Source organism: Hyaena hyaena, unplaced genomic scaffold (assembly GCF_003009895.1).
Source record: "Hyaena hyaena isolate Hyena2069 unplaced genomic scaffold, ASM300989v1 scaffold_443, whole genome shotgun sequence".
Classification (NCBI taxonomy): domain Eukaryota; kingdom Metazoa; phylum Chordata; class Mammalia; order Carnivora; family Hyaenidae; genus Hyaena; species Hyaena hyaena.
Genome location: NW_024081075.1, coordinates 768,083 through 785,702, shown reverse-complemented (window position 1 = coordinate 785,702; position 17,620 = coordinate 768,083). Strand labels below are relative to the sequence as shown.

General features: G+C 61.8%; 2 protein-coding genes across 10 annotated transcripts in view; one reads left to right on the top strand and one right to left on the bottom strand.

Annotated features, from left to right (window-relative positions):
* The window catches only part of CHD5 (chromodomain helicase DNA binding protein 5), a 58,052-nt gene extending 54,108 nt beyond the window's left edge, over positions 1 to 3,944 (top strand). For 3 of the 4 annotated variants that reach the window (XM_039253245.1, XM_039253243.1, XM_039253242.1), the window contains exons 38-42: positions 203 to 398; positions 2,282 to 2,445; positions 2,542 to 2,656; positions 2,759 to 2,812; positions 3,612 to 3,655. In XM_039253245.1, coding sequence (XP_039109176.1) covers positions 203 to 398; positions 2,282 to 2,445; positions 2,542 to 2,656; positions 2,759 to 2,766 — 483 coding nt within the window. In that variant the 3' untranslated portion in view covers positions 2,767 to 2,812; positions 3,612 to 3,655. Of the gene's footprint in view, positions 1 to 202; positions 399 to 2,281; positions 2,446 to 2,541; positions 2,657 to 2,758; positions 2,813 to 3,611 lie in introns of all 4 variants that reach the window. The other variant, XM_039253244.1, reaches the window with a different exon arrangement.
* A 3,492-nt stretch (positions 3,945 to 7,436) lies between these two features.
* Positions 7,437 to 17,620, bottom strand: part of KCNAB2 (potassium voltage-gated channel subfamily A regulatory beta subunit 2) — an 87,241-nt gene continuing 77,057 nt past the window's right edge. For 4 of the 6 annotated variants that reach the window (XM_039253262.1, XM_039253266.1, XM_039253263.1 and 1 more), the window contains 6 exons: positions 14,770 to 14,855; positions 13,235 to 13,355; positions 12,769 to 12,863; positions 11,722 to 11,842; positions 11,249 to 11,337; positions 7,437 to 10,177 (listed from right to left, as the gene is read on the bottom strand). In XM_039253262.1, the coding sequence (XP_039109193.1) occupies positions 10,088 to 10,177; positions 11,249 to 11,337; positions 11,722 to 11,842; positions 12,769 to 12,863; positions 13,235 to 13,355; positions 14,770 to 14,855 (602 nt within the window). In that variant the 3' untranslated portion in view covers positions 7,437 to 10,087. The remainder of the gene's footprint in view (positions 10,178 to 11,248; positions 11,338 to 11,721; positions 11,843 to 12,768; positions 12,864 to 13,234; positions 13,356 to 14,769; positions 14,856 to 17,620) is intronic. The other 2 variants (XR_005531944.1, XR_005531945.1) reach the window with 2 other exon arrangements.

The window sequence follows — 17,620 nt, the reverse complement described above, 5'->3', positions numbered from 1 at the left end:
ACTGGGTGAGCGTCCCTGCCCTAGGTGATGGGCGCTAGGCCTGGTGAGAGTTCTAGGGGGTGCTAAGGTCAGACAAAGATGGACCGACAGCGGAAGCGTGTCCTCCCTTCTTCCTGTCTGACGGATCCCAGGCGTGTGGGGGTGGGCGCTGGCTGAGGAGGGGCCGGGCCGGGGCTCAGTTCTCCCCCGCCCCCACCCCCAGCTGCTGGAGCAGGCCCTGGTCATCGAGGAGCAGCTGCGGAGGGCCGCGTACCTTAACATGACCCAGGACCCCAACCACCCAGCCATGGCCCTCAATGCCCGCCTGGCCGAGGTGGAGTGCCTTGCTGAGAGCCACCAGCACCTGTCCAAGGAGTCCCTTGCCGGGAACAAGCCAGCCAACGCTGTCCTGCACAAGGGTGAGCACAAGGGTCCCTTCCCAAAGGCCGGCCTGCCTGGCTTCCTCGAGCCATGCGGATCCTTCGCCACCGACGAGGGCACCGAGGGGCAGCGGCCTGGGGACCGAATGCCAGCCCACAGGGAGTAGGCTCCCAGCCGGGATGAGACAGTCCATCAGCCAGTCCAGGGAAATTTAAGCCCTCTGTTCTCTGGGCTTTTCCTTTCTTTCTTTTTTTTTTTTTTAATTTTTAATGTTTATTTATTTTATTATTATTTTTTAATAGTTTATTGTCATGTTGGTTTCCATATAACACCCAGTGCTCATCCCCACAAGTGCCCTCCTCCATGCCCATCACCCCCCGTCCCCTCCCCCCCACCCCCGTCAGTCCTCAGTTTGTGCTCAACATTCAAGAGTCTCTCATGGTTTGCTTCCCTCTCCCCCCGTTTCTCCCCTTCTTCTCCCCCACGGTCCTCTGTTAAGTTGCTCCTAATCCTCCTATACGTGCAAACATATGGTATCTGTCCTTCTCTGCCTGACTTATTTCGTTCAGCATAACACCCTCAAGGTCCATCCATGTTGCTACATGTGGCCAGATTTCATTCTTTCTCATTGCCATGTAGTATTCCATGGTATAGATAAACCACATCTTGATCCGTTCGTCCATTGATGGACACGTAGGCTCTTTCCACGTGTTGGCTATTGTTGAGAGTGCTGCTATGAACATTGGGGCCCATGTGCCCCTAGGCATCAGCACTCCTGTATCCCTTGGGTAAATTCCTAGCAGTGCTATTGCTGGGTCATAGGGGAGTTCTAGTGTTAATTTTTTTTTTTTAATGTTTTATTTATTTCTAGGAGAGAGAGAGAGACAGCGTGAGCAGGGGAGGGTCAGAGAGAGAGGGAGTCACAGACTCAAACAGGCTCCAGGCTCTGAGCTGGCAGTCAGCACAGAGCCCGACGTGGGGCTCAAACCCATGAACCGCGAGATCATGACCTAAGCGAAAGTCGGACGCTTAACCGACTAAGCCACCCAGGCGCCCCTCTAGTGTTAATTTTTGAGGAACCTCCACACTGTTTTCCAGAGGGGCTGCTCCAGTTTACATTCCCACCAACAGTGTAGGAGGGTGCCCGTTTCTCCACATCCTCGCCAGCATCTAGAGTTCTCTGATGTGCTCACTTTAGCCACTCTGACTGGCGTGAGGTGGTATCTCAGTGTGGTTTTGATTTGTATTTCCCTGATGAGGAGGGATGCTGAGCATCGTTTCATGTGTCTGTTGGCCATCTGGATGTCCTCTTTGGAGAAGTGTCTGTTCATGTCTTCTGTCTCTGGGCTTTTTCTTAAGGTGGGCTCCGCTCAGGCCTTGCTCTGGGCATTAAAGAGATAAGCACATTATCTCTTTAATGCTCATGATACCTGTAAGCATTAGGGTTTATTACCCCATTGTAAAGTCAGAGATGTTGACGGGATGTTGGAGTGAGTGCCCAAGATTCCTAGGATTCAGACCTTTGACTCCCATGCTCCAGATCTTCAGGCTCCCAGGCTGGTTAGAGGGCCGGGGACAGCCAAAGCCAAGCTCACATGAGAGCCCCTGGACTTGCCGGCCCCTGCTGTGCTGGGAGACATCTCCTGAGCCAGTGGGGGGTGGGGGTGGGAAGCCTCCTTGGGAGCCAGGGCTGTAGCTGAGGGAAGCCCAGTGCTGGGCCAGAGTTTCTGGGACCCTGGCAGCCCTCGGGTCCCCGGGGAAGCCTGCTCTCGGTCCAGGCGGCGTCCCTCTGCCCTGGGGGCCTGGAGGGCCGGGGGAGGAGCGCCCCAATGCTCCCGGCCTGGGGGGTGTAAGAACACGCACACACACCGTGAGGAGCAGCAGCGTGCTGGCCCCCATCAGCTCCCCCCCCTCCCCGCAGTCCTGAATCAGCTGGAGGAGCTGCTGAGTGACATGAAGGCGGACGTGACGCGCCTGCCCTCGATGCTGTCCCGAATCCCCCCCGTGGCTGCCCGCCTCCAGATGTCCGAGCGGAGCATCCTGAGCCGCCTGACCAACCGCGCTGGTGACCCCACCACCCAGCAGGTCAGGTCTGGCCCGCACGCCCTGGGCCCGGTCCCCCAGGGGCTTGGGGTGGGGGGGTTGCGACTACAGCCTTTAAACCCGAGTCCTTGCCTCCAGGGCGCTTTCGGCAACTCCCAGATGTACAACAACAGCTTTGGGCCCAACTTCCGGGGCCCTGGACCGGGAGGGATTGTCAACTACAACCAGATGCCCCTGGGGCCCTATGTGACCGGTAGGTGCCCGTCGCTTCTGGGCGACACGTGTAGGGGCGCCCCCACGGGGCCCGGCCTGCCCACCACCGCCCCAGGCAAGCAAGCTCCTCTCTCTCCGACAGATATGTAGCTGTCCCCGCGATGTTCCTCTGTTGCAGCGCTCATTTCCAGCTGAGGTAAGCCCGCACCTGGGGGCTCCAATGTCCCTTGTCCCCTCCTCGGACTGGCAGGTTGGGTCCAGCCAGAATCAGCCCTGATCCACTGGGGCCCACCCCCGGGTGCCCACGAGCACGTCTGTGTGCACAGGCATCCACGGCAGTCAGCCCCGAAGCCGGCCTCCCCGGTTCCGCCTCCAGGGCCCAGCTGGCGGCGGGCACTCCGGGACATCAGCTCCCTGCCAGGGAGAGGAGGGTGGCTCAGGGTCTGTGGGGGTTAAGTGTTAATGGCTGCGAGAGGGGAGATTATTCCTCCTCCCCTCGCCCCCCCCCCAAGCCCTGTCTGTCCCCGTAAGAACTGCCACTTCAGGGTGGGGGTGCTGGGGGGTCCAGACTGGCCACTCTTCCCAGGCCGCTCTGGTGATGCACGTGTGGTAGAGAGGTCTTGGCTCTGGAGCTCTTTCTTTTTCTTCTTTTTTTTGTATTTAAATTTATATATTTTGAGAGAAAGCAAATGGAGGGGGATCAGGGGAGAGAGAGAGAGAGAGAGAGAGAGAGAGTGAATCCCAAGAAGGCTCTGCACTGTCGGTTTAGAGCCCGCTGTGGGGCTCGAACCTACGACCCTGAGATCATGACCTGAACTGAAACCAAGAATTGGACACTCAACTGACTGAGCCCCCTGGCTGCCCCTCGGGAGGCCCTTCTGGTGGTGGCTGCGTGTGGTTGGCCGTCATAGGCGGTGGTAGGTGATGACAGGGTGCTGGGTGGCCCAGTGAAGGCCTGGCGCTCAGCTGTGTCACCCGAGATCTGCCTCTTGCAGCCATGCCTGCCGGGCCACCCGCCCGACTACCACAGGAGAGAAAAGCTACCGCCTTTTTAGGAGCCGTGCCACCTTGGGACAGAAAGAGAAACTGAGTAATGCCATCACATGGGGGATGAGGCCCAGCCTGGCTGGGCCAGAGCCCAGAAGTGCCACCTCATCATAATGCAAGCATTCCACCCAGCGTCACACCCTCCCCACTCGGGGACGTGCCCCTTGGCGGACGACTTCTTAGAAGAGATTTCGTTTATTTGTACATCTTTTGCACTTTCCTATTGAAGACTTGAAAAGTTTGTCTTGATAAAAGTTGAGTGACGCGCAGAGGGGGTCTAACCTGCTACACGTAACGTCTGTCTCTGTCAACGGGCTCCAGACCGCAAGGGAAGATTCTAGAAGCCTGGCTGTTGTCCCGTGGACTCAGTCCACCTGGGCGGCCCTCAGTGTGCTCCTGCCCCACCCCATCCCGTCCACGCTGCCTGACCACCCGTGTCCTGCCCCCTGGGGCTCCCCAGTGCTGGGTGGTCAGGGCTGGGAGCGGCTGCCTAGCCCGAGGTGAAGACCTCGGCCGATGCCTGGGGCAGGGGGTTTATTCCACCCCCTTCCTCCCGGGGCTGGAGACCACCAGGTATGTGCTGTCTCTGTGGGGGAGGGGCCCAGCAGAGCTTGCAGGCCCTAGACTCTGTGATCAGAGCGCAGGCCCAGCAAGTGCTCCTGGGAGGGAGGGGAGGAGCCTGCTAGAGCCTTTTTCTCTGCCTGAGCGGGGAGGGACTTGCATCCTAGCCGGGAAGGTCACAGTGGCGCTGCCGGTGGCCCAGGAGACCCTGGTCCTGCCCTGGGAGGCCCATCACACCCACTTTCAGATACATACTCCCTGTTTGGTGTCACAGCCATGGATGCAAGGGACCAGGGCTTCCCCTTGGAGCCTGCGCCGTCCTGTCCCCAGAGAGGCCTCCATGTGGTTACTTGCTGCTGGGGCCTGGGTCACAGCCGCCATTGCTGTGTTATCAGATGGCCTGGGGAAAGACAGCCCTGCTTGGAGGCAGGGGACTGGACCTGATGACCCTCAGCCCTCCTGTAGGAGCATCCGGCATCCGCTGTCTCCCGCGAGGGCGCCCGGGCCTGTTTGTGTCTGACGCCTCCTCTGTGCAGGCTCGGCCGGAAGGAGTTTTCCCAGCTGTGGGCGGGTGGCTTCCTGGGTAGAGAATCCAGGATGGGGCCAGGATCTGGGGGCTTGTCTTGTGGCCTCCCAGGACCCAGGTGTCCTCTGTAAATGGCTCTCTGTGCACCCCAGGAGGGCTGGACCCCAAGCCCCCTGCCATCGAGGGTGTCCCCTCACTTCAGCCTCTATGAGAACCCCCAGGACTGATGCAGCCCAAGCTCCGAGGTGGGGACGGTGGGGGGCACCCCGAAGGTGGCCCGCAGGCTTCCAAGATGTGTGTGCAGCCGTGCTGACCTCGCCTTCTGGGAAGGGCAGTGTCACCCCTGTCCCCTGTGGTTCCTCCAGGGCTGCGTGCACCTGCTTGTGTCTTGTGGTCAGTGCCTCCTGCAGAGGCTCCTGGGCCACATGCGAGGTGACCACGTGACATCCCCCCCCAGCCCTGTGATGCTCCCCTCCCAGACCTCCGGTCAGCCCTGTGGCTGGCCTCACTGGGAACAGTGCTGGCCTTCCCTGGCCGCAGTAGGTGGGGCCTGAGTGTCCAGTCGTGAGGCGCACGGGGGCAGGGCGGGGGCCTGCAGCACCACTGCCTTGCCCCAGGGGCTGGTGGTCCCCACTGCTGTCAGCCCTTCCTCCCCAGGAAGCCTCCCTCCCACCTACCCCCCATCTTTGCTTCCATCCCGATCTCCCCCTTGCCCTCCTCTCCTGGGCCGGAGCCAGGCACCCACAGATGGCCAGATCCTGGAAGGGCTCAGCTCTCCACAGTGAGCACCCCCCAGAGGTCCGGGATTGTGGGGCTTTGGACAGTTGGGGAGTGGGTTTCCGGTCGGCTGGTTTGGGAGAGGAAAATGGGTCTCAGACTGTTTCCTTCTTAGTTTATCAATTGTCACCAGCCAAGAGGGGTGGCGGGTCAGCGCGGCCTCCACTGTCTCCGGCACCTTCCGGCTGGGTTTCGTTTTGCTGCTGGCGGAATGAGGGCCTTTGTACAGGCAGAATCTCAAGTGCCAGCCCACGGTTTTGTTTCCAGCCCCACTATGATTTAAACCAGTGCTGAGTAGGCTTTCTGTCAAACCACCTTTCGGCCACGGTTTTGGGAAGCATTGCCTGCTGGGCTCCCAGGGGACGAGGGGAGCTTGGGCCGGACTCACCATGTCCGGAAGGGCCCTCCACTCTTGCACACGCCTGCCTGGGAAGTGTGTCCCGTGTGAGGAGAGCCTCCCTGTAAGCCACCTTTGGAAGCTCCTTCGTTTTCTGCAACTTATGACCAAGGTCCTGCTGAAACCCACCAGGGGCGCAGGAGGTGCCTGGGGGCTCCTTCCCAGGGTCCTCCGGGGCCTCTCCAGCCCAGATTGTGGCTGGACAAGGCTTGCCCCAGTGACACGGTAGCTCTTGCTCCCAAACGTCAGGTCCTGGAGCTCTTGAGGGGGAGGCGGTGTCACACAGAGGGTTGGCTCAGGGACAGGAATGCCTCCAGAGCTTGGGGCCGGGGGAGGGGGACATGGTTGAGAGGTGGGGGGTGCCCCCCAACACCTGCAGCTATGCAGTGCCCACTACCACCTCTGTCAAGGAAGCTGGCTCCTGCCCCATTTTCTCTTTCTGGAAGTTTACAGGTCGTGGTGCATCAGCCCAAAGTCATTGGCATTGTGTTTTGGGTTTTTTTCTTAGTTTTCAGATTTTTTTTAAACAAAGTATTTTTTTAGGTGCGATAACCCAGAAAGGGCCCGTTGGGTGTGTGTGTATGTCCTGAACCCCTGATGTGGAGAGGGGGGCCCCAGCCCCCTCGGCTCCTGTGTGCGGAGACGAGGGGGGTGCCCCTCCCTGTGTGTTGGAGCCTGAGGGTACGAGGGAGCAGATCCCCACGCGGGCTGGCATCTGGCCCAGCCAAGGGGGCCGGGCCCCTGGTCCTGGGCACACCCCCCGGCTGGCAGAGGGGCCGAGGGCTTTCGGGGTGAGTTGGGAGGGTCCCAGCCAGGGGGCTGGAGCTGGAAGCTGAGCCCCCGTGAGTGGCGCCCCGTCTGGTCCCTGGCAGGACACGGGAGAGGCTGGACAGAGCCTGCAGCCGACACAACCCCCTTTACTTTGTACTCTGTGTGTATGTCTTGGTTTTCTGTGTTTTAATAAATCCTTTGGGAAAGGATGGAATCCATGTTTTCCTAACTTCTCACTAATCTAGGATGGGGGTGGGCGCTAGAGGTGGCAGAGGGATGGGGGTGGGGAGTCACCCACTGCCACCCCCCCCAAAATGTGGCCTCATGAGGCTGAGGGGCTTGCTGGGAAAGGGGGGGCCCAAGAAGGGGAGGGGCCTGCCTCTCCCACTTGCACCCCCACACACAAACACAACATGGTGTCAGAGAAACATGGAGCCCCCAGTGGCACCTCGTGGGCCTCCCTGGGCCCTGATCTCTCTGCACCCAGAGGGCACAGCAGCCTCCCAGCAACAGAGAATGTGTTGAGGGCAGTGGGGAGGGCACCCTTATCCCCAAGTCACTTGGGATATGGGGTGCCTCAGAGTCCCCAGTCTCTGGCTCTTCCCCAGGGCCCTTTCTCCCCATCCCTGCTCTTCACCCCACGGTCAGGACTGGGGGGCAGTCTGCCAGTCCCTGCAGGTGGCAGCCTTCTCCCCTCCCCGCTGCCCGTGGCCGGGCCCCTGGAAAGGAGAGGAGCAGAAAGCCGCAGACCCCGACAGGCTGGGGTTTTATTTGTCATTCCATAAATACGGTGGCTGTGTCTCGCTGAGTGTCGTCTGGAAGCGCGAGGCATCAGGCAATGTCTGCCTGCGTAGGGAGTGCAGTTAGCTGAGGAGCCACAGTCATTAAAAAAAGGGGGAGAGAAGAAAAGCACATTATTTACATGACAGAAGACGGAGCAAGCCCCTCTGTCATTCCTACGGACCTCGGATTTGCACTGGATCTGGGATGGGATATGGGGGGCGGGGGGCTCCGTGTGTCAGCAGAGGAGAGGATCCCAGCCCTGCTCCCAGAGCGGACCTGCCTCCTGTGCCGGGCATTCCCCGAGGGGTCCCCTTGGGCAACCTGCCTCAAGGCGAGGGCCAGAGGCTGGGAGGCATCCCTCGACCAGGTGGCCAGTGTAAACCTGCGCCAGGGCCCAGGCCACTCCTCCAGGCCCCAACTCTGCCCAGCTAGTTTCCAGACTGGGCACCCGGGGTGGGGGGAGGGGCCCACCTGCCCCTCCCCCACACCAGACCCCCTCTAAGTCAGGAGCCCTCCCCCAGGAAGCAGAGCCAGGTCCTCCCTGCAAGTGGGTGTGGGAGAAATAGAACAGCTCAGAACCAGGCTGTGGACAGGTTCCCAGGACTGCGAATGTGCCTGGGTCCTTGCCGTGGGCATTTCAGCCTGGGCCCAGCTCAACTCTGGGGGCCCTCGGCTCCCTGTTTGGCAAACATGTGGCCAAGAGGGCACTGCCTTCCCAGGTGTGGCTCCCCATGTGGGGGCAGCAATGTGAAGGAGGGGCCAGCAGCTCTCCCCAGTGAGGGGTGGGCAGTCTGCTCCCTCAGCATGGCTGGGGCTGCCTGGCCCAGAGCGCCTGGTCCCTGCCTGTCCTGGGAGCTAGACACCCACCCTGTGTGGTGTGCAGTGGCCACAGGCAGGGGGAGTCCCCCGCCAGGACAGGCTCCCCTCGCCCCACCCCCACAGTGTGCAGCTTGTAGATTTGGTGATGACCCCTCCCCACTCCCCCCCGGGGCCTGGGCAGGGAGCCGGAGGAGGTGGGGAAAGTTCTAGACTCCAGGGTGGGCACAAAGGTCAGGAAGTTTATGGCTTTCTCAGGCCTTGGCCCAGCAGGGTAAAGCAGGACCAGTGACCGGCCGCAGGGAGGGTGTGGCTGTAGGTGGGGTGTCCGCGTAGGGCCAGCTGCACCCGCCGGGACCGGACGCACCGAGGCCCCTACAGGGTGGGCTCTAGCCTCCTAACAGCCAGCAGAGGCCGGCAGCTTAGGACCCCTGGCTGCAGGCCCTCCCCTCCTCCATCTTGCCCGCCTGAGGGTGACAGATGTCTGCTCCAGGCTGGGGGCGGGGGTGTGGATGCACCGACAGGAATGACTAGCTCCAGCCGTCCTGACCTCTGCACAGGGTGCGTGTGGTGGTTCTGCTGCCCGTCTGCCCAGGAGACAAGCTCTGGGCACTCAGACTGAGCACCCTAATGTGGGGTACCTCACCCCAACCTGCTCTGAGGCCTTGAAGGCACTGCGGCAGGGAGAGGCTCCTGGGGCCTTTTCCTAGACTGCGGGGCTTCTGCTGGATGTTCAGCCTCCCCAGCACCCCAGGCACGCAGGGCACGCAGGGCACCCAGGGGCCTGAGTGTGTTCTCTCTGCAGACCCCGAGGCCATGGCCCAGATGGGGCAGGTGGGCCGCCCCGCGTGTGGTCTGTGGCCACAGTCTAGCTAAGTACGCATGACCTCAGGGCTTTCTGGGGCAAGGAGGGCAGGTGGGGCCCTGAGAGGCCTGGGCTGGAGCCTTCCCCTCAGGCCCCTCCCCGCTCAGGGCTGCTCTGGGCACGGGGATCTCAACTGTGTGCAGGGAGGCAGCTGCCAGGGCGATGAGCTTGGTCAGAACCCCCAACCTCCTGCGAGCCCCAAACTGATGAGGAATCCCCCTGGAGTTCGGTCCCTGCTGGCAAGGGTGGGGGTGAGGGTCAAGGGATAGCTTGGAAGGCCCCTTAGAGACCTGCAGGGGCAGGGGGTGGTGGAGAAGCGGGGGCAGAATGGATCTGAGGTCGGGCCCGTCGTAAAGTCCTGGGAGCCCTTGGCAAGGAGGGAGGTTGAGGGAGACCCCCACCTGGGGGCTCTGCCCAGTGTTCAGTGTCCTGGCAGAGGGGCCCCGGGAGGGGCCAGACCTGGTTTCCTCTTTCCCACCCCCGACACCAGGTGGGGGTGCTCGGCTGAGGAGAGGCCGGCCCTGCTGCCCCCCGCACCCGACTGGAGCTCGGCCTGGCCTCCAGGCGTCTCTGGGAAGGGCCGAGACTGGGAGACAAGGTGGTGGTTTCTTCCTGGAGGGAAAGCGGAGGCTGAAGGCGAGCTTGGGCGGGGCCGTGCCAACACCCTTCCCGATCAGCGTGGTCTCCCCAGCGCGGATCAGAACTCGGTCCCGCGAAGCATCGAATGGTGTCTTGCAGCGACTTTTGAGATCTTTTCCTGATGACATCTCGGGGCTGACATCTCGGGCCATGTGTGATGTTTTCTTTTTGATGCAAACCACACCCCTGACTTGGCTTCGAAACAGCTTAAGCGAGCGAACAGAGAGACTGGGAGGGAAACGGAAACTGTCCAGGCAAGCGGCCGGGGTGGGGGGTGGGGGTGGGCTTCTTAGGATCTGTAGTCCTTTTTGCTGTAGGGTTTATTGCCCAAAATACTATCAATCTCATGGATAATGGAAGACGACAGTTTCGGAAGCACCTGTGTGCGAGGACAAGAGCAAATCAGAATCCCACTGACGAGACAGACCTGGCCCGTGGAGGAGGCTGGGTGACAGTCTTCCAGCCACTGCCAGCCCAGGCTTGTCCTGCCTCGTCACATCAGGCTCCAGCTGAAGCCGATGGGAGCTGTGCTGCTTTTATGTCCCCGAAGGTCTGGGGCAGAGAGGAAGCCTGCCCTGGTATATACTCTGTGCCTCAAACGCCAGAATGTGCTAGAACTATGTCCCGAAGACGTAAAATAGATTCCAGGGCCAGACACCTGATTTCTGCACCCCTAAACTCCTTTCTCTGCCTTCCCTATTTCAACCAACAGCAAGACCACCCTTCCTGGTAACAAACCCCCAGGGGCTACCTCTGCGGGGACTCTCCCTCACCCTCACACTCGTCGTGAACATCCGGGATCCAAGCAGCTGAGCTCTGGACCATCGCCACCCCTCTCTGAGGAGGCTTGCTGTCACTTCCCTGCGGATCTCTCTGCACCCCCTCCTGCTCCCTAAAGCCCCTCCCCTACTCAGCAGCAGGGAGAGAGGGATCGTGCCCCTCCTACACTCTCCTGTCTCACCCACAGACACCCAAGTCCTGAGAGCCCCAGGCGCTGCCCCGCCCCCTCCGCGCCAGCCCATGCTCACCGCCCATCTGCGCCTCCTTTGCTCCTGGAATGCTTTTCCTCCATTGGCACATCTCGCTCCTCACCCTTCAAGCCTTTGCTCACACGGCCCTTTCTCAACAAACCTACCCCCGACGACCCCTTCAAACCTGGGCCCGAGGCACCACTCCCTTCTGTGCGCACCGGTGCCCCTGACCTTGCTTGACTTTTTCCCCACGGTGCTTCTCACTTGCATATTCTAATTGCCTCATTCTACTGTTCACTGTCTGCTCTTCGCGAGCAGGGCCGTTAGTGGCTCACTGAGGTGGCCCAGACACCCCGCCCGGTGCCTGGCACACTGTGGGTGCCCAGCAAACGTGTGCTGGACAAATGACTGAGTGGGACCCTGTGTTCAGCTTAGGGCCTGGGGGGGGGACACACCCAACAGCCCCCTCCCCGACCCACCTGTATCGCTCCGATGTTCTCCATGAGCTGGTCTGCGCTAGAAGCACCCAAGAGCACGGAGCTGACTCCCTCGTTCCTCAGGCACCAGGCTGGGGCAGCAAGACCGGAGGTGAGGGAGACACGCCCAGTGCAAGGGCCCCTTCTGGTTCTGCCCTGTCCCTAACTGGGCCACACAGATCCAGCCTCTTGGTCATGGAGCTGAGGGTGCCTGGAGGGTCCCAGTAAGCCTACAGCTCTGGATGCTGGGTGGGGGCTTTGCCCAGAAGGAGATGGGTTCTGGGGAAGCCCAGGCACCAAGTGCTTGCAGGGGGAGAGGTGGCCCAAGTGCTCAGGGATCCCCCCCACTCTCTCCCCATGAATGTAGGGGCCCCACTGTCCATGGCTGGCTAATGGAGGGGTGGCCTGGGCGCTCAAGGACTCCCGACATGGCCCTGGGGACAGTGGTCAGCCCTACCCCCCACCAGCCCTGTTACCTATGGCCAGCTGGGGGAGGGTGCAGCCCAGGCGCTCGGCTATGGCCTGCAGCTCCTTCAGCTTGGCCTGCTGGCGCCGGCCCTCCTCATTCAGGATCTTGTCCTTCAGCCACTGGTAGCCCTGGTTGTGGGGGGTGAAAAGCACAGCCCGCAGGTGAGGGCAGGTCACCTGGACCTCTGCATGTAGACGGCTGACGATTTATGCCAGGGTAGCATCCCCACCCCTGCCGAACCGCGTCCCACTGCAGAACAGCCCTGGGCAGGTGGAAGGGCGGGGCCTGTTGAATCCGAAGCCAGAAGCCTGCGGGGTTGCTGAGGCCGGGCCCCTGCGCCAGGACAAGAGGCCCAGAAAGCCCGGGGCGGGGGGGGGTAGGGGGGGGGAATGTTTTGGCCCAGAGGACCCCTTCCACAAGGTCTGGGGGAGCTGTGGTCCCACCTGCTGCCACCCCTGGGATTGCAATGCCTCCCCGGGAGCTCCCTGACCTTGCTGTGGACTGGGCAGGGGTGGGTGGGACAGGCCGTCCTGTCGTTGAACCCGAGGCAGGGGGGCTCCAGTGCTGGATCTGTCGTGACCTGGGTAGGCCTGTCTCTGCCTGCTCCTCACCCCCCCAGACGCTGCACTTGGGAGACCCTCCTGAGTCCCCACTCTAGACGTGTGTCTTCCTGGGGGGAACTTGTCCCAGGGGGAGGCCTCTGAGGGACAAATGAGGCGGCTCTGCAGCCCCCGCCCAGAGGTCTCGGAGTTGGCCTAGAGAGTGTGGGTGGGGTACCTGTCGCGGGAGGGGCCATCCCGCAGAGCACGGGATGTGCTGTGAATTCACGTGCTGTGAATGCTCAGCCGAGCTGGAGGTGGCAGGGAGGGCTTTTTCACCTGGGGCACATCCCAGGAAGAGGGCGAGGGCGGCCTTTCCGGACGTGGGATCCGGCCAGCGGGGGCTGCAAGTTCACGTGCCGGGGAACCGCCCCACAAAGGCCCAGGGAAGCCTCGCCAATGCAAAATGCCTGTCCCCTGCCCGTCCCCTCTACCGAGCCTGGCAGCTCTTTCACCTTTAAGGAGGCTCTCGAGTAGGGCGGGATGCCACTGTCGTACTTTCCGGAAACGATGCCGCAGGCCAGAGGGGACCAGGTCATAGCGCCCACTCCTGAGAAAAGAAAGCCAGGCGAAGTCAGGCCCGGGGTCGCGAGGGTGGGCGGGCTGAGGAGCGAGGAGGAGGGGCGGGGCCTGGGGCGGGGCGGGGCGAGGCCTGGGGAAGGGCGGGGCGGGAGGGGCGGGGCACGGAGAGGGGCGTGGCGTGAGGGGCGGGGCACGGGGAAGGGGCGGGGCGTGAGAAAGGGGAGGGCACGGGAGGGGCGGGGCCTGGGGAAGGGCGGGGCGAGGCACGGAGAAGGGGCGGGGCATGGGAAAGGGGCGGGGCGGGCGGGGCACGGAGAAGGGGCGGGGCATGGGAAGGGCGGGGCAAGGCATGGGAAAGGGGCGGGGCGGGGCGGGGCGGGGCGGGGCGGGAGGGCCCACCTATCTTGTGGAAGAGCTCGGGCAGCTGGACCTCCACCTTCTCGCGCTGGAACATGTGGTACTCGGCCTGTTCGCAGATGGGCGGGATCAGGTTGAACTGCCGGGCCACCGAGTAGGCCTCCTAGGAATGGAAACAGGACCGTGGATGGTCCCTGTCCGTCAGTGGGTCTGGGGGCTGCTCGGGCAGCATGGAGGAGACACAAACACATCCCCGGGAAATCGCTGGCTCACCCGCTCTGCGACCCCCCCCCCCTCGCCCCGGGGAAATTGACTGCTTTCCCAGGAAACTTAGTCTGTCCCCCACCCCTCTCCGCTGGGAAAAGGAGGTGGGACCTCAGGCTGAAGGCATGGGGAGAGTGCACAACCCATGAGCTGCGACTCTGGCACTTATAGGCTAGGTGGCCTTGGGCAAGGGGCTCACCCTCTGTGCCTCAGTTTCCCCCTATGTTGTTAGAGTCAAATGAGCCAACTGCATTCACAGCCTTCAGGGAGGGCACGGCCTGTCTGATACGCTGGTACTGTTTTTATCATGATCATTATTCCAGGGCCCCAGCCCTGGGAAGATGGTGGCAGTGTCAGGAGGAAATGTAGCATCAGCCCATTTCTGGGGCTTGGAGCTCAAGGCCTGGACTCTGCAGACTGTCCCTCCGCTCCCACTGGATGGGTGTGAGTCAGGGCTGATGTCTCTTGACGGATTCCTGGGGAAGCCCTGCCTGCCAGCATGAGAGGCCCTTTCCTCTGGTTTGAGACTCAGCTTTTGCATCTGTAAAATGGAGTAGGATCCTGACTCCTCAGTGAGCCTTCTTCTGGCTCCAGCTTCAGGAAAACAGCAGGCGCTCATTAGTGCCGTAAGTGCCGGAGGCTGATTAAAACCACAGGCTTTCTAGAGCTGGATGAACTTGAAAATTCTGCTTCATAATTTTGATGAAGTAGAAATCTGGGACTCACTCGGGGTGCCCCTTACACTGCCACTGGGTGACCTTGGGTGTGTTACTTGACCTCTCTGTGCCTCAGTGTCCACATCTGAGAAACAGATGACAGTAACACTTCCTCCTAGGTCGTTGTGAGGATGAAATGGGAGTTAGTCCACACGAGGCCCTCAAGTCTAAGGGCAAGTGGAGCGTCACGAGAGCCCGGTGCAAGAGGCTGTGCTGTTAACTGCTGGCTGAGCTCCAGGTTCTCCGTGGAGAGCTTCCCACCTGTTCTCTCTGTCCTCAGAACAGCCTCCTGGGTGGGGGGTGGGGGGGGCGGGGAGACGCTAGGTCATCCTAGCAGTCTTGCTCTACAGGTGAGAGAACCAGGGCTCAGAGAGGTAAGCCATCTGTCCAAGGCCACACAGTGCCGAGATTCACGTTAAGAGCCCTGCCTACAGATGTGCTGCCACACGTCACCATACTGTCCCTCCCTGTAGTGCCCAGTTATCTGTGCCATTGGGACCAACGGCCCCGAATGTGCCAGAGTCCTGGGTGTTCATCCTTAGACCAGGGCAGGGAGTCCGTGCCCCGTGGACACACATACGCCGAGAGGTCACCTACCATGATTTCCATGGAGCTCCAGCGTGACGTGCCCCAGTACATGGCCATCCCCTGGTTAATGACGTGGGTCATGGCGCGCACAGTCTCTGTCAGGAGAGAAGGGGACACTGCGGGTTGGGGGTGGGGTGACTGGGGGCGCAGCCTGGGGACAGTCTACAAATATAGGTGGAGCAGGAGGTGGGGGCGGGGCTGCAAAGACGTCTTGCAAGCAGTGTACTTCCTGGCTCCAGGGTCGGGGTGGCAGGGTTTCCAGGGAACCCGGGAAACAGTCACCCACAGCCCAAGCAGCTGGTCTTGAAAACAATTTCCCCCAGTGGTTACGAGTCTTGTGGAATCTTTGAAAAATAAGTTCTAGATGGACTGTGGCATTTCTATGGCAGATTGGAGAGAGGAGGGAAAGGTGAGATCAGAGAATGCCATTCTGGGCTGTGGAGCGGTGGTGGGTGGGGGTGTCTAGTTTGGGGAAGAATCAGATCGGCAAAAGGCCACAGGAAGTAAATGGCAGCAGGGAGTTGCCTGTTCAGGTCTCCCCACTTCGGGGTGTTTCAGGTCCTCAGCGGGATCTGGGGAGCTGAATGGAGGGGCAGTAATGGCATCTGTCAGGACGACAGGCAGGGAGGGGCCCCGGATCATCCTGGGTGTGTCCCCGAGAGCAAGAAGGAGACAGCCCCGTTTCTGTCCGTCCCAGATTCTCAAACCAGCCCAGGATCAGACAAGGGACCCTCACCCAGCTGCACAGTACAGTCTTCCTAGTACCCAACAAAGTTTCTGAGAAATAAAAATCGGCCATTTGTAGTCTCCCTCCCACTCCCGCGCCAGGCGGTTTCAGCCCATGGGGATGTTGTGATTTTAACACCATACTTGGCTTCAAATTTAAAAATCTCAAAAAGCTCTTGGCTGTGCGGGGAGAAGGGCTAGATCGTCAGGTTCCTCGCTGGTCCCATACAGTGCTTGCAAGTCCCACTCCCACAGGCAGGGCAGGGAGGAGGGCTCAAAACAAGTGTCTGTCCGAACGAAGCAGCAACCTTGACCCCTGGAAGTCCTGTCTCTCCCCAGCGGGCTTGCTCGTCTGCTGCCAACGTGGGGGGGCTGGGGTCCCTGAAGGCGGCAGGGGGGGGAGGGCCGGAGGAAGGAAGGAGAATGCAGCTGTGCTCACCAAGCTCCCCCTTGAATGGCACAGAGCTTCAGGCACCTTCTCCCGCAGAGAGCAGCACCTCTGTTTCGCGGTGTCGCTTCCCCTCCCCCATCCTGGGTCCCTGAGAGCCCCTTCGGCCAAGGTCCCCTTTTTTCGGTACAAAGCTGAGGTGGCCGGGGCGCCTGGGGTGCTGGTGTTGGGGCAGGTATGCCCAGGCGCCCTGAAAAGTCACCCCTTGGCTTCCAGGCCTGCAGGCCGAGCCCGGGCCTCTCCTTCCTTCCAAGGTCAGGGACTGGGCTCCTCTCTGCCCATCTTCGGGAGGACGGCTGGCAGGGAGGCCCGAAGCCCCGCCCCCCAGGGACCACCAACAGGCCGCCCAGTTTGACTGCCAGCACCACTCGATGGATGCCAAGCAGGGCAGCACCTGTCGGAACGCCCGAGGGTCCCGGGAGGCACCCGCCCGCACCCGGGCCCCAGCTCAGGCCTCCTGGCTGCCATCCTCATCAGCTTCCTCAGAAACACTCCTGGGGCCCCCGCGTCCATGCAGCGTAATCGCCCATTCTTTTCAGCCAAGGCCGCGGCCCGCATGCCGGAGAGGGAAGCCCCCCCGCCCTCCAGCCAGGCGCCCTCTCCTCCCTCAGCACAGCCGGCGCCTCACCGGGAATGGCCCTTCCGTGCAGGGAGGGGTCCGTAGGTGCCGGCGGGGGGGGCACCGGGGCAGGAGCCCACCAGAGCCTGAGAGCAGCCGCAGAGGGAGGGGGCCCCGGGCACGGCCGGCTGGGTGGACGGCCCACACACGGGGGCCCGGTGCTCTGCCAGTGTCAGCGGCCCCAGAAACGGGGGCCACTAGGGACAGCTGTCCTGCACCTCAATACTCAATGCTGGGGGGCAGCAGCCGGAGGGCCCAGTCCTTCTAGCTGCTGCCAGAACTCAGTGGCTCCTGCTTCGTCACAAATAATGCATAGGAGGAGCCCGGTGGCAGCGCCAGTTGGCGGGCAGGGGCCCTCCCGCTGGGGTGCACAGCCAGGCTCCCAGGGAGACCACGGCCAGCCCCTGGCATGGGGCCGGCGAGGCCCTCAGCTTCGGGGCAGATAGAGGCGGAGCCGGCCAGAGCCCGCCCCGGTTTCAGGCTCTGCCCTGTTCATGTAGGTGCCGTGCAAGGAGGCAAGTGCCTGCGCTTTGAAGGAGGGGTCGGGCTGCGTGGCATGGGGTGAGAGCGGCAGGTGGCCCGGCCTGCCCAGGGGACGTGAGTGCCACACGCAGCCACGACGCTCGCTGGGGAGCCCGCAGGCCCTGACCGGGCAGCTGGCCACTGGCGCGTCCTGCCTCTGCTTGAGGCGGGAGCTTAGCAGCCGAGACCCACAACGTTAAGACTTGATGGAGGCCACATGTTCTAGGGGCCCCCCCTGTTTCACTCCTGTGTGGCCCTGGTCTCCCCAACCCTCCCCCAGACCATCCAGGGTCAAGGTTTCAGGTGCCCATCCCAGCATCCTCAAATCTAGAGGAGCTCTGGCGGACAGACAGCCGGCCTCCAGGATCACAGCAGTTCAAGGCGGGGGGGGGGGGGGGGGGNCAACCCTCCCCCAGACCATCCAGGGTCAAGGTTTCAGGTGCCCATCCCAGCATCCTCAAATCTAGAGGAGCTCTGGCGGACAGACAGCCGGCCTCCAGGATCACAGCCATGCACGGTGTGTGTGGGGGGCAGGAGGAATGAAA